This window comes from Panthera onca, chromosome B3 (assembly GCF_046562875.1).
Source record: "Panthera onca isolate mPanOnc1 chromosome B3, mPanOnc1 haplotype 2, whole genome shotgun sequence".
Classification (NCBI taxonomy): Eukaryota; Metazoa; Chordata; class Mammalia; order Carnivora; family Felidae; genus Panthera; species Panthera onca.
Window position 1 is genome coordinate 5,527,446 of NC_138344.1, and position 21,990 is coordinate 5,549,435.

Consider the following 21,990-nt stretch of genomic DNA (forward strand, 5'->3'; position numbering starts at 1 on the left):
CTCATTTGTTCGATCTATTCTAACGTTTCTTCTCTTTAAAGAGGCCACTTGTCAATTCTTTACCCGTCCCCTTAGGCTGAGACAGGTAAGAAGGCAGTCACAGAAATGCCCAAACGACCCCTGTGGACCCTGTGGACGGCTTTCTGGAAAGGGACTTAGACCGGGTAGAAGATAAATACTTCCGGAAGGATTACTGCTCGTCCTGGGCCATCAAGGCCACTAGCGCTGCCTGGACCTCTTCTGCCTGGGCGGGGGGCAGCAGACAGTCTTGAATGAGGGCCAGAGCAGCCGCCTCTGTCAGACTGCTGAAATCCTGGGACGTCTTGACAGGCAGGTGCCCGGCCAGCTCACAGAGGGCAACATTGAACGCCTCGCCTTCCTTTACCCCAAAACTGGACTTCCGGGCCCACAGAATCACTCGGACCCCCGTGAGAGCCGAGGAGGGTGATGTCTTTCCGGGTGGGGCCCCCCGGGTCACAAACAAATTATGGGCGATCTCGCGGTCAGTCAGATAGTCGGTGGCCCGACATACCCTGCCTATCAAGGCTTCCAAGTCAGGCCCCGGCCCGCTAGTGTAAAAGAGGAAGCCGGGCGCTGGGACGGCCTGGAGGAGGTGCAGATGCCCCCCGGGGTCCAGGGGCTCGCTCGGTGCTCCCTCCACAGGCAGTCTGTGGGCCAGGTAATACCCGTGCAGGTGGAGGTGGTTCACTGAGGCCAAGCCACCCAGGCTGTTGAAGCCGACGCGGAAGCCTGGGTGGGAGCTCAGCAGCACGGCCTCGACCCCGGCCCGCAGCGCACCGGGCAGCAGGCGCTGGGGGAGCCCACGGGTGGGCTCGGGCACCAGCAGCACGTGGCCCCACTCCAAGGGGCTGATGTTGATCATTACGAGGATGTCCTCTTGCTGGAGAGCGCCTGGCAGATGGGGCTCCCGGAGCAGACGGAAGAGGACTTCTCCCGGCCGGATCTTGGTGAAGTTAAACAGTGCAGGGTCAAACGCCTGCTTCACACTACTGATGCTCTGGGGGCGCCTCCTCTGCGCACCTCGCTCCACGTTCAGCTGAGCCACAAAACCCACGGCACCGGGGAGGGTTTGGGTCTGCAGCTCCCCCAGGCGGTAGCGGAACAGCCCCAGCTCCACCCGCTGCCTCCAGGCGGAGCAGAGCACAGAATCGAAGCGAGAAGGTGGTACGGAGTCCTCCGGGAGGCCGGGCGCGACCCTCGGCCACTGAATCCCTTCCAGCACCAGCTCCTCCTGCCCGTAGACAAAGTCAGGAATGCCACGCCCTTCCCAGTCCTTACTGTTCGGAGGCAGCAAATAGGAAGTCTCGTGTGAATCGTGTGGAACAGCCATGGGGCTGACCTGTAACAGTCATAAGAGGTGAAAGATACATGATGCTAACCCATCTCCAGAGATTGTATTTTTATTTTCAAAGAAATTTCACTTTTTGTTCTGAATACAAAACTAATAGATGCCTTTGGGAAAAGATGTTGAAAACACGAAATCACTCATGATTCCATCGCCTACACGTTAGCATTCATTTTTGCTGCATTAAAATATACATGTTCTTTCTAAAAGTTACGTATATTGAATAAACTTTCTCCCCCCCCCCGCTTTTTTAATGTTTCTTTTGTTTTTTATTTTTGAGAGAGAGAGACAGAGTGTGAGCAAGGGAGGGGCCAAGAGAGAGAGGGAGACACAGAACCTGAAGCAGGCTCCAGGCTCTGAGCACAGAGCCTGACGTGGGGCTCTAACTCACAAACTACGAGATCATGACCTGACCCCATGTAAGAGGCTTAACCAACCGAGCCACCCAGGTGCCCCTCTCTTTCTCTCTTTCAAGTCCCAATGTGGGGGCTGGACTCACGACCCTGAGATCAAGAGTCAGATGTTAACTGACTCAGCCACCCAAGCGTCTTGTCAACTTTCTTGAGTAGAGAAGCAAACAGAGCTAAAATACAACACTTGATTCCAACACCTGGGGGGAAAAAAATCACCATTTACATTCAGCCCTATTTTCATATATAGATGAACTTTGATTTTTAACCAGTCTTAATTATACATATAGGTTGTTGCTAATTTCATACCTGTTGCAATGAACATCCTGTGTATCTGTTTCCAGACATGTTTTTATTTTCCTTTAAGATAAAATCACAATAAACTACTGGGTCAGAGTAGGCCCGTGCATGGCTCAGGCTTTTGACACATACTCTATCAAAGGGCCCAACAGAAAACTGAAACAGCGTTCTTTTGTATAAGAATGGCCAAGGTTTCAAAGCTGACCACTCCTTTGACGAGAACAGCCTTTCCACCGTTCAGTAGTGATTCCAAATGGCCACGCAGAGAGCCATTGGGTGTGGACGTGCGTAAGCACCAGGGTCGATCCTTCAAGGGGGGAATGCATGGTTGTCTCCCATCTCCCACGTGGCCCTTGGAGCCCTGTGGACCCAGGTGTCCGGGAGAAGGGCCTGCTGTTGGCTCAGACAGGACCTCACAAGGAGGCTTACCTCAGTAGAGTTGCTTCAGCTCAAGTTTGGGCTTCCTCAGCTCTTCCGGTCCAGAAACTTCATATTAATGAAACAGAAAGGAAACATTAAAAAACATACAAAATCACATACCAAAGGTCTAGTTCAGGGGCGCCAGGGTGGCTCAGTCAGGTGTCTGACTCCTGATTGCGGCTCAGGTCATGATCTCACAGTTCAAGGGCTCTGAGCTGATCCAGAGAACCTGCTTGGGATTCTCTCTCTGCCCTTCTCCCGCTCACAGATGCACACGTGCACTCTCTCTCTCTCTCTCTCTCAAAATAAATAAATAAACTTAAAAAAAAAGTCAAGGGGCGCCTGGGTGGCGCAGTCGGTTAAGCGTCCGACTTCAGCCAGGTCACGATCTCGCGGTCCGTGAGTTCGAGCCCCGCGTCAGGCTCTGGGCTGATGGCTCGGAGCCTGGAGCCTGTTTCCGATTCTGTGTCTCCCTCTCTCTCTGCCCCTCCCCCGTTCATGCTCTGTCTCTCTCTGTCCCAAAAATAAATAAAAAACGTTGAAAAAAAAAAAAAAAAAAAAAAGAAAAAAAAGTCAAGCTTAATAGGTCTAGAATTTCAATTTTGTAGATGAGAAAGTTGAAATCTACCCCAGAAACCAAGAGCACACTTCACACACTGTATGTTAGGCAATTTGACAATTAAAAAAAAGAAATGGCTAAGATGGTAAATCTTATGCTGTTACCACAATAACAAGTCTTTTTTTTTAAAGTTGATTTCTTTACTTCGAGAGAGAGAAACATAGCAGAGCCTGAAATGAGGCTAGAACCCATGAACTGTGAGATCATGATCTGAGGTGAAATTAAGAGGCAGAAGGTTAACCAACTGAGCCCCCCAGGCCTCCCACCACAATAACAAATCTTTTTTTTTTAATTTTAAAAAGTAATTTCCATTAAAATTTTTTTCTTTAATGTTTAATTTATTTGAGAGAAGGAGAGAGAGAGAGCAAGAGAGAGAGAGAGAGAGAGCGCATGAGCAGGGGAGGGGCAGAGAGAGAGAGGGAGACACAATTTGAAGCAGGCTCCAGGCTCTGACCTGTCAGTGCAGAGCCCGATGAGGGGTTCAAACTCATGGACCACAAGATCATGACCTGAGCCGAAGTCGGACACTCAACCGACTGAGCCACCCAGCGCCCCCGTTTTAATTTATTTTTGAAAGAGAGAATGAGGGGGGGAGGGGCAGAGAGAGAGGGGGACAAAGGACCCTAAGTGGGCCTCCAATTCACAAACCATGAGATCACGACCTGAGCCCAAGTCAAACGCCACCCAGGTGCCCCTGGAGCATGTGATTCTTGATCCTGGGGTTGTAAGTTTGAGCCCCACGTGGAGTGTAGAGATTACAACTCAAGGTAGAGGCTCAAACAGGTATTTGTACACCTGTGTTCACAGCAGCATTTTTCACAGCAGCCAAAGGCAGAAACCACCCAAGGGTCCGCTGACAGATGAAAGGCTAAACAAAACGTGGTACATTCACACAGTGGAGGATTATTGAGTCTTACAAAGGAAGGAGATGCTGGCACACGTCACAACGTGGATGAACCTGGAGAACGTCACGGTCAGTGAAATAAGCCAGGAATAAAAGGATGAACACTACCATATGATCCCATGTATATTAAGTACTGAGAGCAGTCAAATTCATAGAGACAGAAAGTAGAATGGTGGCTGTCAGGGGCCGGGAGAGGGAAGAGGGAGTTTTTTGTTGTTTAATGGTACAGAGTTTCAGTGTTGCAAGATGAAAAGAGTCAATAATGCGGTATATTTAACACTACCGTACGATACACTTAGAAACAGTTAAGACATCAGGGCACCTGTGGGGCTCAGTCGGTTGAGTGTCTGACTTTGGCTCAGGTCATGATCTCAGGGTTCATGGGTTAGAGCCCCGCATCAGGCTCTGTGCTGACAGCTCAGAGCCTAGAGTCTGCTTCGGATCCTGTCTCCCTCTCTCTCTGCCCCTCCCTTGCTTGCACTCTCTCTCTCTCAAAAATAGAAATAAAAAAAAAAACAAACATTAAAAAAATAGTCAAGATGTGAAATTTTATGCATATTTTGCCACAATTAAAAATAATCTTAAGTGAGTCTCAGAAGAGATTTAAGAAATCCAATACTTTGCTATTTATTTGAGCTATACTTAAGACTATTCGCTTACTCTCTCCTTCAGTCATTTATTCAGGGTCAACGGCCACCTCACACCCACTCCCGATATTCTGGGGGCACCTCTTCCACGCACCTGCTCCATGTTCAGCTGAGCCACAAAATCCAACTATTTAAAGTAACCACTACAGGGGCACCTGAGCGGCTCAGCTGGTTAAGTGTCCAACTCTTGATCTCAGCTCAGGTCTTGATCTCAGGGTCCTGAGTTCAAGCCCAGTGTTGGGCTGCACGCTGGGCACGAAGCCTACCTAAAAAAAAAAAAAAAAGTAACTGCTACATATGAGGCAATGAGGACATAGGAGCAAATAAGGTACAAAGGGTCCCTATTGTCATAGAATTTATATCCTGTGGTAGAGTCAGACAACAAGCACAATGAACACGGTGATAGTATTCTGTGGGAAATAAACATGATACAAGAGACAGTAACCAAAAGGTGGGATCAGGGCATCGGACTTCAATAATAGGGCAGGGCTCAGCTCTTGGAGGTGACAGCAGAGTGAAGACACGCAGAATGAGAAAAACCCTGCAATGAAGAGTCGAGGAAAGTGTATTCTAGGAAAGGAAATAGCAAGTCCAAGGTCCTGAGTCAGGCAGGTGCTTGGTCTATTCAAGAGCAGAAAGGAAGCCACTATTAACTAGAACATGGCTAACAGGTTAACTAGAACATGGCCGACAGGAGGAAAGTGTATTCTAGGAAAGGACAATAGCAAGTCCAAGGTCCTGAGTCAGGCAGGTGCTTGGTCTATTCAAGAGCAGAAAGGAAGCCACTATTAACTAGAACATGGCTAACAGGTTAACTAGAACATGGCCGACAGGAGGAAAGTGTATTCTAGGAAAGGACAATAGCAAGTCCAAGGTCCTGAGTCAGGCAGGTACTTGGTCTATTCAAGAGCAGAAAGGAAGCCACTATTAACTAGAGCATGGCCAACAGGTGGTGGTGGTGGTGGTGGTGGTGGTGGTAGAATGAGGCTGGAGAGGAAGGCAGGGGCCAGATTAGCTGTAGGGCCTTATGCATCATGGTGAGGAGCTTGGGTTTTATTCTAAATGGAAAAAGAAATCCCTGGGAGGTTCTAGGCAGAAGGACCATCCGATACTTTATAAACCCTTTTCCCAAATGCTGTGGGGGAAGTGGATGCAGGGGAGCAAAGCGGAAGGGGACCATTCGGGAGGCGACTCTGACGGCCAGGTGGGCGAAGAGACAGACTGGCTGGCACAGGTGGCAACAGATGGAGAGGAGCAGGGGATATGGCCCTGCCTGCAGGGCCCAACCAACAGGGCCCGCGGACATGCTGGCTAGGGGCACTGAGGCACGGGGAAGACGTAGGAGGGACCTAGCTTCAGGGACAAGGTACACTGCAGTGGCATTTACAGAGCTGGTGGAGCTGATGGTGGGGTGGGGGGTGGGCACAGGCTGATTAGAAAGCGGGAGGACTGAAGAGGAGGAGCCCAGGAGGGCTCCTGGGAGCTCCCGGGAGCCCTGTGGGCTCCTGGGAGGAGCCCAGGAAGAACCTGGGCATCCGAGACATGGTGTAGACAGCTGACAGTCAAACCTGGAGGTCAAGGGTAAGGTGTGGACGAGATACAAATTTGGAATAACATGTAAAGCCAGGGGCTAGGACAAAGGACCCAGGGCTAAGATGACACCAGAGGGCTAAAAATACAAGTAAAGATATACTGATCAGTTGAATCAATAGAAAATGCGTTTGGTCATATTTATACTAAAGTGAACCAGTAGGCAAAAAGCATTATGGACGAATAAAGAAGAATAATTTAGAGTGATCAATCAGTAGTGAGCGTGTGACAGGATCAAACCTTTACAGGAAAACCAGGAGAAAGGGGACACCGGGTGCACGTCTATCTTGCGCCAGGCACGTTCTAAGTTTTCTCTAGTGACCTGGACGAGTCTGTGAGGTGGGTATCATCCTGGGACAAAGGTGACAGATTAGGTTTTACAGGCTGACGAGGTGCTTGAATTCCAGCCCTAGCATTCACTAGGAATGTGACCTTGAGCCCCGAGAATGAAGTCCATTTCCTCACCGCGGGCTCTGGGCTCTCAAGCCTCAGCTGTGCCTCTCTCGCTCACACCTCTCTCTGCTCCTCACTCTTACTGGACTTGTTCCTGCTCAGGGCCTTGGTGTCTTCTGTGCTTCCTGCCTACAACACCCTTTTCCCAGATTTTCTTCACATGGCTGGCTTTTTCAGGTCTCAGATCAAATGTCACTGCCTCAGAGAAAGCTTGTGTGGCCATCCTATCTAATGTCCCAAGGGAAATAGGAAGAAAGAAATAGTATTATAAGCAGGGAAACAAATGTCCTGGAAAACAACCACAACAACAACAACAAAAAAATGGAATTCAAATCCATGAGTTAGTAGTTATGAACATAACTTTAAAAAATTTTTTTAATTTTTTTAAAATTTAGAGACAGAGCATGAGCAGGGTAGGGACAGAGACAGAGGGAGACACAGAATCTGAAGCAGGCTCCAGGCTCCGAGCTGTCAGCACGGAGCCCGATGTGGGGCCAGAACGCACAGACTGTGAGATCATGACCTGAGCTGAAGTCGGATGCCCAACCGACTGAGCCACCCAGGTGCCCCTGAACATAACTTAAAAAAAAAAAAAAAAAGATTCAACTAAGGGGAGCCTGGTGGTTCAGCTCAGGTCATGATCCCAAGGTCATGAGATCCAGCCCTGCATCGCGCTCTGTGCTGGGTGTGGAGCTTAAGATTGTCTCTTTCTTGGGGCGCCTGGGTGGCTCAGTCAGTTAAGCATCTGACTTGGGCTCAGGTCACGATCTCACGGTTTGTGAGTTCGAGCCCCATGTCGGGCTCTGTGCTGACAGCTCCGAGCCTGGAGCCTGCTTCGGATTCTGTGTCTCCCTCTCCCTCTGCCCCTCCCCCACTTGTGCTCTGTCTCTCTTTCTCTCAAAAATAAATAAAGCATACAAAAAAATTGTTTAAAAAAAGATTCTTTCTCTCTCATAAATAAGTAAATAAATAAAATAATTTCACAGGAAACACTAGAAGCTACTTTTTTAAAAATTTATATTTTGAGAGAGACAGAGAGAGAGAGAGAGAGAGAGAGAGAGCACGTACGCGCGTGCAAGCAGGGGAAGGGCAGAGAGACGGGGGGACGAGGATCCAAACTGGGTTCCTCACTGACAGGCTGATGGTAGCAAGCCCAATGTGGGGCTTGAACTCACGAACCACGAGATCATGAGCTGAGCCAAGAAGTCGGACTTTCAACCGAGCCACCCAGGTGCCCCTAGAAGCTATTGTTAAAAGCGTATCAGCAACTCAGGTTTTACACTGTTTCAAGAGTTGATCAGGCAAGGCAGGACGGTATGCTAACCAGGCTCAGAATGCCTATTTAATAACTTACAATGAGAAACGTGCCAAACGGCACAAAATGTTCATATTGGCTAATCAGTATAGTCCCTCCTCTATATAAAAATGTACCAGGAAGCAACATTATAATCAGAAGGCTGTTCAAGGAAGGGCTTAGCACCAAATGAGGTGGCTGGGAGATCTATGTCACTGATGGTCACCACGGCACAGGGCCTATTTCCACATCTTCACTGTGAAGAGATAGTCTCACCATGAAGTCCAGGGACTGGCCTTGGCTGGCCAGTACTCCCTCCCCTCAGTCTAGTACAGGAGACACTATGACAGCTTCCTGTTTCCTGTCTATCCTTTTACTACCCAAAGATGAATCCTTTTTTTTTTTTTAATTTTTTCAACGTTTATTCATTTTTGAGATACAGAGAGAGAGAGAGAGAGAGAGACAGAGAGAGACAGAGCATGAGTGGGAGAGGGGCAGAGATGGAGGGAGACACAGAATCCGAAGAGCACTCCAGGTTCTGAGCTGTCAGCACAGAGCCCAATGCAGGGCTCGAACTCACAGACTGCGAGACCATGACCTGAATTGAAGTCGGGACGCTTAATGGACTGAGCCACCTAGGTGCCCGAAAAATCCTTTCTTGCACAGGAAGAGCCAGCCTACTGTCAGGATGATCAGGTTGGGACTGGGCTACACTCCACTCACCTCGACTGGTTTTGGTGTTCTCACTGCTCTGCAGCCCCCCGCTTCTTGGAAGAGAACATTTCCACAACGGTGGGACTCACATGCTGATACAGTGAGTCTTACTAAAGTCACTCTCAGATAGATGAAGGCCTTATTCAGTGCTGGGGAAGTCATCACTCAGCAACATTTACTCAACAACTGCCACCTCTCAGATCCTGCAGATCGCAATTCTCCTAGCTCTTCACAGGGCTTACAGACAAGTAAGCCAAGTCAACGTAAACTGCACTGGGGATTCTGTAAGTATAAGATTCCTAACCTAGTCTAGGGAAGCAGGAAAGGCTTCCCTGAGGCTAAGACGGAAGAGGAACTGAGAGCCCAGAAAGCCAAGAGAAAGGGACAGAGGCTGAAGTCAGATTTCAGAGGGTCCTAGACTGGTTTTTAATCATTAGTTTTAAGCTGAAATCAACATGATCAGGCTTAGACTTCACAAAGATCAGCAAGCAGAATAAATCAGGAGAGGCAAGAACGAATTCCAACAAGTGTGTCAATTATACCTCAATAAAGCTGAAAACTCCCACCTCCTCCTCTCAGGAACCTGTAATCCTCACCTTCTGGACTAGTGTAGGTTCGTTCGTGCATGCATGCATCCAATTCGTTGAACCCTTCTACGTGCCAAGCGTTTTCCTAGAGATTGAGAGGGGGACAAGAGCAAACAGGTCACCCTCGGTCCTTGCCGCCTCTGGAAGCGACGTGGGTCAGAAGAGAGCACGTCGGCTGGAGTAAGCAGTATGGCCATGGAGAGCCGTGAAAAGAGACTTAGACTGGGGTGACCTCTTTCAAAATGGAGCTTAGACAAGTCACGGACCCCCCCCCCTCCCCCGCACCGGACCTGTTCTCCCCATTTGTAAAATGGGAACCTACCCTGCAGGGCCCTTGTGAAAATCGAAGATCACTAAGCACGGCTCCCGGCACTCTGCGTACAGCCTCAGTGGGCCGCAAGGTTCTGTGATTTCTGGAGGTGGCATGCGGGCTGCAACACGTGCGGCGAGGGCACAGTGGTACGAGCTGAATGAAAAAGCCCTCGCCGAGCGGATGCTTGGCCGGCAGCCTTCGGCCACGTAGCGATTCTCGAGGTTTCCCGGATATCCAGGCACCAGGTACTTCCCTGATGCCCCTACCGGACCGCGCCCAAAGCCTCCGCCATCACCGACTGCAGTCGAACCGGACGCAACGCGACACTCGCCGCAAACTCCTATCCTAGCCATGGCGAAGCCGTGGCGTGCCGAACGCATGCGCAGTCCGCAAGACCGCGCGCGGCGGGCCCCGCCCCGTCCGCTTCAGAGGCGGGGCCGTGCGGGCTGGGCTCCGCCCCCGGAGCGTCCGGCCCCGCTCCGGGCCCCGCCTCCACCTAGCCGCGGACCTCCCGAACCGGGCCCGCTGAGCCCGGCCGGGAGCGCCTGGGCGCTTTAAGGAGGGGGCGGACCCGGGGGCGGTGGCCCCAGGAGCGGTTGCCGCGGGAACGGGGCGGTGACGCGGCCCGAGGGCGGAAGTGAAAAAGTTGCCGGCGCCCCGAGACGAGTTGGCGGAGTTCTGCGTGCGGCGCGGCGATGGGGGGCTCGGGCAGTCGCCTGTCCAAGGAGCTGCTGGCTGAGTACCAGGTGCGCGGGACGCCGGTCCCCGGGGAGTTTGCGCGCGGGCCTGCGCTGCGGAGCGGGGTCCCGGGGCGGGCGGTAGGGCGGGCGCGGCCTCCGGGAGGCCCGCTGAACCCCTCTCGTTTTGCTTTCCAGGACTTGACGTTCCTGACCAAGCAGGAGATCCTCCTGTAAGTGCCGTCTCGAACCTCAGCTCCCGGATCTTCTAGAGCTCTGTCCACAGACGAGTTTAACCAAGGGTCCCCCAGGGGGAGGGACGGGGCCCGCGGCCGAGCAGGTGCCCGCGCCCCGGCCGCGAGCCGTCCCCGCCGGCTCGGGGGCCCCCGATGCGCACCGCAGAGCCACCTCGAAGCCTCCGCCCGGGCTGGGCGCTCCGGGGCCTGCGCTCCGCTGGCTCCTGTGTTATCGAACTTCCTGCCCCAGCCCGGCGGGGGCTCGGCGGACTTCGCCTACCGGGAGCCCGGCCCCTCGTAACTCGACCTGAATGTACACAGTAACCGTTAACGCTTACTGAGCACTCGTCGTGCGCCAGCAACTGTGCGAAGTGCTTGCCTATATTACCTAATTCAATCCTTCGGAGGGAGGTGCGGGGACAATGAATCGGGTTTCCGAAAAGTTTGTTTACTTGCCTAAGAGTACGCTCCAAGTGAGAGGATTTGAATTCGGGCTGGAAACCCCTTCCTAGCCGTGTGCCGGCTTTTTGTGGTGAAGGCGCTTGAGTGAGGCGATTCCTTGGCTTCTCTTGGCAAAAATAATCCCAGTGGGAAGGAGCTGGGGGCGGAGGAAGAGATCGTTTAGGTAGCTGCTAAAATGGAAGGCTTTGAGGAGCTGGAGATCCCTGGAGTGAAATGAAAGTGAGGTTTCGACTTTACTCTTTTCTCACTGTTTTTCAGGGCCAACTGCTGGCTCCTTCTGCACCCTCTCCATCCCTCTGGGAGCTCTAGAGCCAGTCCCAGTACAGTGCCTGGCACACAGTAGGCCCTCAGTAAATACCCATTGCATGAATGGACTCCCAGCCTGTAGTCTTGTGACATATCTCCCTTTGGCTTATGCCTGATGGCTGAGAAGCTCTGTGTATGTGGCTTAGCTTGTCACCTGGTTTACAATGGGTAGCAAGGCAAGGAGTGGGGATGTGATACACAGGCAGGTTTGCCAACAGGTTCCTCTCCTTCTGCCAGAGCCCACAGGCGGTTTTGTGAGCTGCTTCCCCCGGAGCACCGGAGCACGGAGGAGTCACTGCAGACACGAGTGTCCTTGGAGCAGATCCTCAGCCTTCCAGAGCTCAAGGTGCCAGTCCCCCACCCTGCCTCTGCTATTCATCTTGAGATCATGTGGTCACTAGTCCCCATTCTGGTCTTTCCTCCATTTAGTCCCAATTTCCTGGGGACAAGGGCTTTATCAAAATCACCCAGTGGAATTCACTAGAATGGTGTTTTTCAAACTGGGATTCTTGGACATATTATTGGAGAGTCAAGTAAGTTTTGTCCTTTATTATATTTTTTAATTTTATTATTTGTTAATGTTTATTCATTTTTGAGAGAGAGACAGATAGAGTATGAGCGGGGCAGGGGGGCGGGGGGGCAGAGGGAGAGCAAGTCACAGAATTCAAAGCAGGCTCCAGGCTCTGAGCTGTCAGCACAGAACCTGATGCGGGGCTCGAACCCATGGACTGTGAGATCATGACCTGGGCCGAAGTTGGCCGCTTAACCAACTCAGCCACCCAGGCACCCCTAAGTTTTGTCCTTTAAAAGGAGTTGAGAGGCGCCTGGGTGGCTCAGTTGGTTTAGTGTCCGCTCTTGATTTTGGCTCAGGTCATCTCACAATCTGTGAGTTCAAGCCCTGCATCGGGCTCTGTCCTGACAGTGCGGAGCCTGCTTGGGATTCTCTCTCTCTCCCTCCCCCGTTCTAGCTTTGTCTGTCTGTCTCTGTCTCTCAAAATAAATAAGCCTAAAAATAATAATAAATAAATAAAAGGAGTTAAGTTACTGTATTAAAGTTTGAGAAGCTCTATTCCAGAGGCCAAATGCCTCTCCACAGGGTTGCTGTGAAAATTTTTAGGCAAAGGGCCTGGCCTGGTGCCTGTAACACAGTGAGTGTTCAAGTAAACGTGTTTTATAGTAACCAGCCCATCTTGTTCTCTGCTTAGGATGCTTTCATCTTCCTTCTCTGCCCCTAGGCCTGCTGTTGGGTCAAACTGACTCGGTTACAGAGCCGTCCCTGTCCCTTCCTCAGTCACTTGGCTCTCCCACCCTCCATGCTGGCCCCAAAACACTGAGCATGCTCTCCCGTGAGCCCAAGCTCATGGTACCGTGACCTGCTCCCTCCAGTTCCTGGCAGGGTTTGAGGAGTGTGTGACCTGGGCTACATCCCATGGCATTCACAGAAGGCTCTCTTGCCTAGGCCAACCCCTTCAAGGAGCGAATCTGCAGAGTCTTCTCCACATCGCCAGCGAGGGACAGCCTGAGCTTCGAGGACTTCCTGGACCTCCTCAGTGTGTTCAGTGACACAGCGACTCCAGACCTCAAGTCCCACTATGCCTTCCGCATCTTCGGTGAGGGCCAGGAGCAGCCTGGCGGGACACGGCCTGCTCCCACATGGTCCTGGTGGTGGTGTTCCTGCTCGGGAGCCGGGGGTCTCTGTGGAGCCTTGGAGCTCACGCTGACCACATTCTTTCTGGCTTCCTGCGTCCGTCCATAGACTTCGATGATGATGGAACCCTGAACCGAGAAGACCTGAGCCAGCTCGTGAACTGCCTCACGGGCCCGGGCGACGACACGCGGCTTAGTGCTTCAGAGATGAAACAACTCATTGACAACGTGAGTAGCCAGGCCGGGCCGGGCCAGGGAGCGGGAGGGGAGGGCTAGGACTTGGCCTGAAGCTGTCCTTTCCCAGATCCTGGAAGAGTCCGACATCGATCGGGATGGCACCATCAACCTCTCAGAGTTCCAGCACGTCATCTCCCGCTCACCAGACTTCGCCAGGTATGAGGGTCACGGTCCCCCTGCGTTCTAGTTACCCCTGGGTCCCCGCCTGCTGCAGCTGGGCCTGGGATGTTGGGATGGGAGGTGGCAGCCAGGCTGAGAAGGCCCCAGTTCCTCTCAGCGTCTCAGGGCAGCTCTTCCAAAGGGGACGGACAGACGTGGGTCAGCCCGTTCCAAAGGGTCTTAGGGAAGATGTGGGTAAGTTTGGGGTTAGTGTCTCCCCTCCTCTTCCAGCAGAAAACCCGAGCCACTCTTCTCTTGTTCAGCTCCTTTAAGATTGTCCTGTGACACGAGCCACAGCCATGTGTCCCAGCAAGCACCCTGCCCAAGAGCCTTTCCACTGCTGAGCTGTGGCCGAGGTCATGCCTGTGTTGCCAGGGCCGGCCGAGCTGGCCTAGCCCAGAGCTGGCACTGTGCAGTCCTGCTCCAGGCAGGGGAAGGCCCTCCCTGGCGGGGCCTCTCCTGTCACTGTCATCGCTCTATTTGTGTTCTACTAATCTATAATAAAGGTGTAGATGTTTTGACCCTTTGCGTGATACTAGAAACACAGGTATGGGACAGAACTGGACTTCCAGGAACCTTTGGTCATACTGGGGACAACAGGATTTAAAGGGCCAGTGGGGGGGGGGGGGGCGGGGCTGGGTGGCTCAGTCGGTTGAGCTTTCGACTTCAGCTCAGGTCATGATCTCGCATTTCATGGGTTCAAGCCCCACATCGGGCTCTGTGCAGAGCCTGGAGCCTGCTTCAGATTTTGTCTCCCTCTCTCTCTGCCCCTCCTCTGCTCTCTCTCTCAAAAATAAACAGACATGAAAAAAAAGTTTTTTAAAGGGGCAGGAGGAAGTGAGACTGTAGCTCGCCTGGCCCACCCCCCACTGAGGGTGTGAGTATAAAGGGTAGCAGGACAGATGGAACCCCTCTATGTCCTCATGGTGGTGGTGGTTACATGAATTTCTACACGTGTGAGAATTTACACAACTGTGTGCCAAAAGAAAAAAAACATCAGTTTTGCTGTATGATCGTTCAAAAAATAAAATTTTGGGGCGCCTGGGTGGCTCCATCGGTTAAGCGTCCGACTTCGGCTCAGGTCATGATCTCACGGTTCATGAGTTCCAGCCCCGCATCGGGCTCTGTGCTGGCAGCTCGGAGCCTGGAGCCTGCTCCGGATTCTGCGATTCTCTCTCTCTCTGCCCTTCCCCCACTCGCACTCTTTCTCTCTCAAAAATAAAATGTTAAAATTTTTTTACACAAAAAAAAAAACCATAAAAAAATTTTGAAAACTAAGAAAATGACAAAACCCCTGATCCCCTGTGCTGTCACCCTGAATGGACTGGGGAAGGTGCAGAGTAAAGGGGCTGAGGGAAAGCAAATGAGTTCCTTGCCCCCAACCCATCAGGGCATTACACTTCCCACCTTAAGGACCACGCTCCACTGAGAGATGGTGTTAGCCAGGCCAGGCTGGTTCTGGCCCACTAGCCCCTGGAACGAGGAGGTTCAGAACCTCTCAGAACTCAGAGAACTAGACCAACCTCAAAAAATAACAGTCCTTTGGGGTGTCTGGGTGGAGTGTCCCGACTCTCCATTTTGGCTCAGGTTATGATCTTGCAGTTCGTGAGTTCGAGCCCTGCATCAGGCTCTGCACTGACGGCAGAACCTGCTTAGGATTCTCTCTCTGTCCCTCTCCTTCTTGTGTGCATGTGTGCATGCTCTCTCTCTCCCTCTCTCTCAAAATAAACAAACATTTAAAAAAAAAAAAAAAAAAGTAGGATCCCCTGGGTGGCTCAGGTCATGAGCCAGGTCATGATCTCACCGTTCATGAGTTTGAGCCCGAGTCGTGCTCTGTGCTGACAGCTCAGAGCCTGGAGCCTGTTTTGGATTCTGTGTCTCCCTCTCTCTCTGCCCCTCCCCCCTCACACTCTTGTCGCTCTCAAAAAATAAATAATAAACATTAAAAAAAATGTTTTTTAAGTCACAGTCCTTTAAGAGGAAAGGCCATGATTGTTTCTATTCTTTAGATTTTATTTAAAAAAAGAAAAAAAAAAGTAAAGTGCATCTCATTAAAAAAAAATATAAAACCCACATAAACTCAGGGCCCCCGTGTTGGGCAGTGTCCATATACCTTAGAATGGGGGCAGGCAAGGTGCAGGGGATGGACTCTGGGGAGGACTAGGTCTAGGGGGGAGTCTGGGGTGGATGTGGGGAAAAGGGACACAGGTTTGCAGGCTGGGGTGGAGGAAGGCAGGCTTCCGAGAGAAAGGCGTCCATCGTCACAAACTCTCTCCCGGGCTCGCGCTGCCCCCTCTCACACGTGGCCACAGCCTGATACAGGCTGGAAAGGTCCAGCAGGTGAGCCGGAGCCCAGGGCCTTGGGAGGGCTGCGGGGGCGGTGTGGCCCCCCCCTTCCCCCCGGTCCCTGAGGTGATGGGATGATGGCTGTAATGGGCCGGCCAGCCGTCGAGGCGGGACGCACGGAGCCCGAGCCGGCCCTTGCCTCGGCAGAGACCAGGGGCAGCCGGTGGCGGCAGGCTAAGGCAGAAGGTGGAAGAGGCAGCCGGTGGGGGTGCCCAGCTCTGTCTCAGACAACCACTTTGGGCGAATTCCCACGCCTCCGAGGCTGAGGCTGCGCGGAGGGGCTGCGTGCGCGCCTGGGGCTCCGGGCTGTCTCCTCCTCACTCCTGTTTCACATTTTCCGTTGTTTAAACAAAGGGCTCAGTTTACACAGGGAGCGCTCTTCTGTCCATCGAGGCAGGCCCCCATCTTCAGCTGGGACCTCCAGGGCCGCGGCTGTGGGTCGGAGGGGGCCTCGCTACGTGGCCCGCTCCATCGCTCCCGAGGCTCGGGCGCCACAGTTGTGTTCCGCGAGAAGCGGAGGCCCGGCTGACCCCCTCTGAGCACTCACGGCCTCTGAAGCCAAGGTGGACTCCTCTAGAAGTCAGCTCTCACACCACGGAGTCCCGGATCTCAGAGCCCAGGCGGACCCGGGGCCGGGGGCACACCGGGGACACCTCCACAAAGCTGTCCTGGATGCTGAGCGGCCTCTTCTCAGACTCCGTGAAGACGCGGGGCCCCGGGGGGCTGTCTGACAGGGCCTGGTAGCCTCGGTGGTCGAGAGGGGTGCTAGGGGGGCCTACGCCGTTAAGCGGCCGGGTCTCAGGTGGCAGCGCCGTAGGGCGGGTCTTGGGGTGCACACTGGCACACTCCCCCTGCTTCAGGAAGACTTTCATGCCACCCCGGTGCCGGTAGAGGAAGAATAAAATCAGGAGCACCACAGCGAACACGAAGAGCGCGCACATCACCAGGAACTCGGTCCAGTAGGACTTGTCCGCACCCCAGCTGGCCTTGCCACCGGCTGGCGCGCTCACCCGCGACGTGCTGATGACGACAGGCACACCGCCGCTCCGGTCTGCTCGGTCCGCGATCAGGTCCTCTACTACCTTTGGGCAGTAATTGGCCACCAGCTGCCAGAAGCCCTCCTCCAGCGACCAGCACTGGAACACCCCCAGTTCCTGCTGGCTGCCCACCAGCAGCAGGTCCCCAGTAGGCAACACGCGGCAGGAGGCCGAGGCATTGACAGGGGCCCCGTCGTGGAGCCAGAGCCGGGTGGCCAGGTTGGAGAGGAGGGGGCAGGCCAACGTGTTCACCGTGTTGGGCTGAAACTGGACCCGCTCACACGGCTTCTCACCTACAGACAGAAGACGCACGGCGTGAGGGGGGGCCCGGCATCCACGGTGGCCCCGAGCTCACCTGCCTCTCCCTGGACTGTGATCCTTGTACCATGATGGAAAACTCGGGGGACTCTGAGTCTGGGACGTGGACAGAAGGAAGGGCATTTATACCCACCGTTGCCTGCAAAAGGCTTCTCAGCGGACTTGGCCCCCACCTCTCCAGCTCAGACAGGGCAGTTTACCTGTTAGTACAGGAGCCGGAAACCGGGCTGAGGATGTGTTGCAGAGGCCCCTGGCGTTCGCCCCCTCAATGTCCTGGATCCACGGCCTGGGGACCAAGAGACAGTCTGGGATAAGCCAGGAAACCACTGTGAGCCTGCATCGCCTCCCCCCTCCCCCCTCAGTGCAGCCAGGCCGTCACGTGGCCCTGCAGACCCAGGCCTGGCCAAGGGCCTAAGGGGCTCAGGGACCACCAGGACCAAAGCAGGAGTAAAAAGGCAGCTTCCCCATGCTGATTCCCCACCTGCAGGTTCTGAGCCAGCACCTCCTCTGTTCATACATTATTTATTCTAAATACAAGTTACTGTCACACTCCCCTGAATTACAAAAGCAACGTGAGCTTTTAGAAAACATCCGGAAGGACAGCCGGATCTATATGCATGGATCTGTCTTAATGCACATGCACTGACTTGTTTAATAAAACGTAATAAAAAATAAAAGTCCTTTTTTCTAACCTGTTACAAAAATTTTTAATGGTTTTATTTATTTTTGAGAGACAGAGACAGAGCATGAGTGGGGGAGGGGCAGAGGGAGAGGGAGACACAGAATCTGAAACAGGCTCCAGGCTCCGAGCTGTCAGCACAGAGCCCGACGTGGGGCTCGAACTCGCAAACCTTGAAATCATGACCTGAGCCGAAGTTGGACGCTTAACCGACTGAGCCACCCAGAAGCCCCTTAAAAGTCATTCTTGATACACTCAGAAAACCTAAAACTCAACCAAGTACAAAGGCTGAAAACACTACGGAAGTCACACACAATCCACCATCTGGTAACCGTGATGGGGAGTATTCGTGGTGCATCCTTCCAGGTGGACGTATGTGTACTTGTACGTGATTCTCTGAAATATAAAACCGGCACCGGGTCTCCATGTGTGTGAAGCAAGGTCACTACAAGGGGGACAGATTCCATCTTTATTTAAAATACATGTAGGGGCACCTGGGTGGCTCAGTCGGTTAAGAGCCAGACTTTGGCTCAGGTCATGATCTCGGGTTCGTGGGTTCGAGTCCCATGTTGGGGTCTGTGCTGACAGCTCGGAGTCCGGAGCCTGCTTCGGATTCTGTGTCTCCCTCTCTCTCTGCCCCTCCCTCACTCATGCTCTGTCTCTGTCTCTCTCAAAGATAAATATTAAAACATTAAAAAATAATAATAATAAAATAAAATAAAATACATGTATTTTGGAGTGCCTGGGTGACTCGGTTGGTTGGGTGTCCAACTGCGGCTCAGGTCATGATCTCACAGTTTGTTGAGGTTGAGGCCCACGTTGGGGGCTCTGTGCTGACAGCTCGGAGTCTGGGGCCTGCTTCGGATTCTATCTTCCTCTCTCTCTCTGCCCCTCCCCCACTAGCGCTCTCTCTCGCCCTCGCTCTCTCCCTCCCCCCTGCTCTTAAAAAAACATTAAAAAAATTAAAATAAATAAAACACATGTATTTGTATTTTACATATATATAGAAAAGTCTGGGAGGCTAGATTTCCATCAAAATCTCACTGGGCTTCTCTCTAGGTGGTGGGATTAGCGACAGTTTTTATTTTGTTTACGCTTCTCTCCACTTTTAGGTTTTCTGTATGAACATTTTACAACCTGACTTAGTTCTCTTGAAAGCCATTTTTAATGGGCTTTGTTAACGGATTGTCGCGTAGCCCTTATTTTTTGTTAAAGAAAAATTCGCACGCTAATTTTTCATTGCTGCGACACTTCACGCTACCGAATGGGTAAGGCAAACGTAATTTCTTGCCTGAGCCAGAACCCTTTTGAGAGTCAGAAGGGAAATGTTTAAAAAAAAAAGAAAAAAAAAGAAGGGCCCGTGGAAGGTGCTCTGAGGCCAAGGGCACAGGACGGGCAAGTGGGACAATGGGAAGGGCCTGCAGACGCTCTCACCTGGAGGCCGCCTCAGGGTGGTAGAGGCTGACGTGTCTGCAGCTGGAACCGCTCCAAGCACAGTAGGGGTCCCGGGCGAGGACACAGTCCCCACAGCTCTGGTACAGGCTGCAGTTGGCCACAGGCACCTGGACAACGCCTGAGTGGGAGGCAGCGTAGAGCAGTCCCTGCACAGACACGGGGCAGGGGGTGAGAGGCGGGCACGGGCGGCCGGGGCCACCTCGCACGGCTGCACCTGGCTCGCGTGCCCACCAGAGCCACTCCCCAGGGGGCCTCCTCTTACGCCCCCCGGGCACCCCACTTTCCGTTGGCTCATGCCACGAGACTGGAACTTTCCATCCTGCGGGCGCCAGGGAGAAGCTGGCTGGGGCCCGCTTATCGGTAACGAGGGGCACCCGGGCGTGCTCCCCGGGCTCCTCCTCCAGCTCACCCTGCTGGCGTCCAGCAGCAGGTTCTGCACGGGCTGTCCTGGCGAGAAGATCTGGAGCTCCTCGACGATGTGCACCCTGGGGCCCACGCCCACCGCTTTGTGCAGCCGGCCATCGCCTGGAACACGGACAGCGCTCAGGCCCACAGCCCCACAGCCGCGTCCCCCGAGCCCGAGCCCGCCCCGCCGCGGGCACTTACCGGTGCCCAGGAAGAGCACGTCGTAGGTGTGGTGCAGGCCGGACACGCGGTGCACGGCCACGCGCTGGTAGCGGGCGCGGGGCTGCAGCAGCAGCAGGTGGCTGCGGACCTGCCCGTCCATCAGGAAGTGGTCCTTGAGGAAGTTCAGCACACGGTCTGGGAGTTGCAGGGACGAGCTGATCTTCCTCTCCCGGGCACTGTCGGTGATGCACTGAAGGAGAAGGCGGCGGCGTGAGGCTGGTGCCGCTTAGAGCGGCCAGCAGGGCGGGAACCGCGTGGCCGCCGCCAGGATTGCCGGGCCCTGCCCCCGCGGTGGACGGCAGGGCCACCCGCCCGCCCCGCAGACGCCACTGCACGTCACCCGCGGTGCCGCAGGGAGCCAGCACACCGATCGGGAGGCCCCGGGGCGAAGCCTGGGTGTGGGGCACCCAGAGGCCCTGGCCGGCAGGGTTCCCCTCCCTGCCCAGGCCCCTCGCCCTCCCCCAGGCCTCAGGAAGCATGCCACGCTTCTGCTGCTTCAGCAACCTTTCACCGGTGCCGGAAGGAAGCCTAGGCTAACCAGGGTCTCCTAGTGCGGGGGGCATGAAGGTGCCCTCCCAGGGCCCCAGGTGCCCACGACGGTGACAGCTCGGGGACGCCCTCCCTTGGCTCTGCTTCCTCCTCTAGCTTTCCTATTCCCTCACGGTGCTTCCTAAATCACCTCCCTTATGAACCCCCGGCACTCAAATCCCTGTTTCAAGGTCCAATGGCAATAGGCTGCCATTATGGGCAGCCTATTAAGCTGGATGCAAAGAAGGACGATATCCCCACGGCCGGGCCGCTCGTCACTCAACAGCCAGAGGAGGAGCTCACAGCTGGGCAGGGGAGAGACGCGGGTGCAGGGACAATGGCAGAAGCGTGCACTAAGTGTCCCGATGGGCACACACCTGCTCACCCTAGATAGGGCTACGGCATTCCAGCATTCGTAGCCACGTGTAACCCAGTAAGACAAGCAGGCCTGGCTTTTGTCCCCACGTTCAAGAAGAGAAAACAGGCTCAGAGAAGCCCAAGGAGCCCAGCACGGTGTGGGGACCTTTGTCATCCGCACCCCACCCGGGTGCAGAGAGCAGCACTTACCGCTCCGGGCCGGGGTGTGGGCACTGGGTGGGTCACAGTGTACCACTGCTGTGTCTCCCGGTTCACCTCCTTGTACAGGCCGTTGAAGGCCTTCTGCACGTCTTTCATGGTGAAGACACAGATGGCGGAGCCCTCCGTGGTCCCCCTGTGCCTACCGTGGAAATGGCTGGATTCACCCAGGAGCCCCAGGGCTCCGCGTGAGGCCGGCTTAGCCCCAAGGCCGGCTTGGGGCCCCAGTCCCGTCACCCCCCAGCCGTCCCATCTCTGGTTAGGTCCCCGGGGGCCGCACCACTGGGATGTGAAGACCCCATAGAAGAGGGTGTCCCGCCAGTCCTGGGGGCTGGGGCTCAGCGTGAAGACGTCCTGCAGCACGTTGAACGGGAAGCCGTCGTCGGGCCGCGAGCAGAGGAGCTGGGCCTTCAGGAAGGACGTCCAGCGTTGCTGCAGGACCCGCTCGCCGCCCTCGTCACCCTGGGGGAGGGGGAGAGACACTGGGCTCAGCCTGGGCGGGGGCTGGGAGGCAGGGGGAGGCTGGTGCCCCTTGCGGCCCCTCCCCAGTGGTGGTGGTAGCTGACCCAGACCCTGGGAAGGGCAAGCCACGGCTGGGGCCGAGTTCCATTTAAAAGCAAGAAGCGGGGCGCCCGGGGGACTCAGTCGGTTGAGCGTCCGACTTCGGCTCAGGGCGTGATCCTGAGGTTCGTGAGTTCGAGCAACGCACAGGGGCTCTGCGCTGACAAGTGCGGAGCCTGCTTGGGATTCTCCCTCTCTCCCTCCCCCATTCGTGCTGTCTCTCTGTCTCAAAATAAGTAAAGAAACTTTAAATATACAAAATAAATAAATCAAATCAAGAGGACTTGACGGCAATGTCCAGGAGGCCGGCCGAGTAAAGGACAGTTCCCTCACTGTGGAACAGCCAGAAACAGAGAGGGGTCTCCTACACGCAGGAAAAGAGGTCACGATTCCCAGCAAACACCTAAATACCCGCATTACAGTAGAACTCTTGCTTTGTAAGCGGTGTTTTAATAATGCAAATGCGTATATATTTACGCATATACAAAAAAAGATTCCCAAGGGGCGTTCTAAAACGTTAAC

The 21,990-nt window shown here is 54.0% G+C and overlaps 3 protein-coding genes across 16 annotated transcripts in view; 1 reads left to right on the forward strand and 2 right to left on the reverse strand.

The window, feature by feature from the left end:
• On the reverse strand, nt 1-10,008 carry GDPGP1 (GDP-D-glucose phosphorylase 1). 13 transcript variants are annotated; one of them, XM_078449031.2, is made up of 8 exons: nt 9,627-10,008; nt 9,314-9,389; nt 6,722-6,937; nt 6,497-6,607; nt 4,761-4,932; nt 2,506-2,562; nt 2,086-2,136; nt 1-1,360 (listed from the first exon to the last, which is right to left on the reverse strand). In XM_078449031.2, exons 7-8 carry the CDS (start codon nt 2,122-2,124, stop codon nt 191-193), a joined length of 1,209 nt encoding a protein of 402 aa, XP_078305157.2. In that variant the 5' UTR covers nt 2,125-2,136; nt 2,506-2,562; nt 4,761-4,932; nt 6,497-6,607; nt 6,722-6,937; nt 9,314-9,389; nt 9,627-10,008; the 3' UTR covers nt 1-190. The 13 variants fall into 13 exon arrangements, with proteins under 13 accessions (XP_078305157.2, XP_060473619.3, XP_081651961.1 ...); XM_060617636.3 differs by lacking the exon at nt 6,722-6,937; XM_081795835.1 differs by lacking the exons at nt 6,497-6,607; nt 6,722-6,937 and having other exon boundaries at nt 4,761-4,928.
• A 92-nt stretch (nt 10,009-10,100) lies between these two features.
• On the forward strand, nt 10,101-13,862 carry CIB1 (calcium and integrin binding 1). The gene is made up of 7 exons (XM_060617645.3): nt 10,101-10,363; nt 10,493-10,527; nt 11,536-11,644; nt 12,758-12,908; nt 13,055-13,173; nt 13,250-13,338; nt 13,605-13,862. Exons 1-7 carry the CDS (start codon nt 10,313-10,315, stop codon nt 13,624-13,626), a joined length of 576 nt encoding a protein of 191 aa, XP_060473628.1. The 5' UTR covers nt 10,101-10,312; the 3' UTR covers nt 13,627-13,862.
• Nucleotides 13,863-15,333: 1,471 nt separating this feature from the next.
• SEMA4B (semaphorin 4B) overlaps nt 15,334-21,990 on the reverse strand; it is a 46,947-nt gene continuing 40,290 nt past the window's right edge. For both annotated transcript variants that reach the window (XM_078449025.2, XM_078449024.2), the window contains exons 9-15: nt 21,188-21,369; nt 20,899-21,049; nt 19,783-19,993; nt 19,586-19,701; nt 19,156-19,322; nt 17,243-17,328; nt 15,334-17,017 (exon numbers count right to left, since the gene is read on the reverse strand). In XM_078449025.2, the coding sequence (XP_078305151.2) occupies nt 16,275-17,017; nt 17,243-17,328; nt 19,156-19,322; nt 19,586-19,701; nt 19,783-19,993; nt 20,899-21,049; nt 21,188-21,369 (1,656 nt within the window). In that variant the 3' untranslated portion in view covers nt 15,334-16,274. The remainder of the gene's footprint in view (nt 17,018-17,242; nt 17,329-19,155; nt 19,323-19,585; nt 19,702-19,782; nt 19,994-20,898; nt 21,050-21,187; nt 21,370-21,990) is intronic.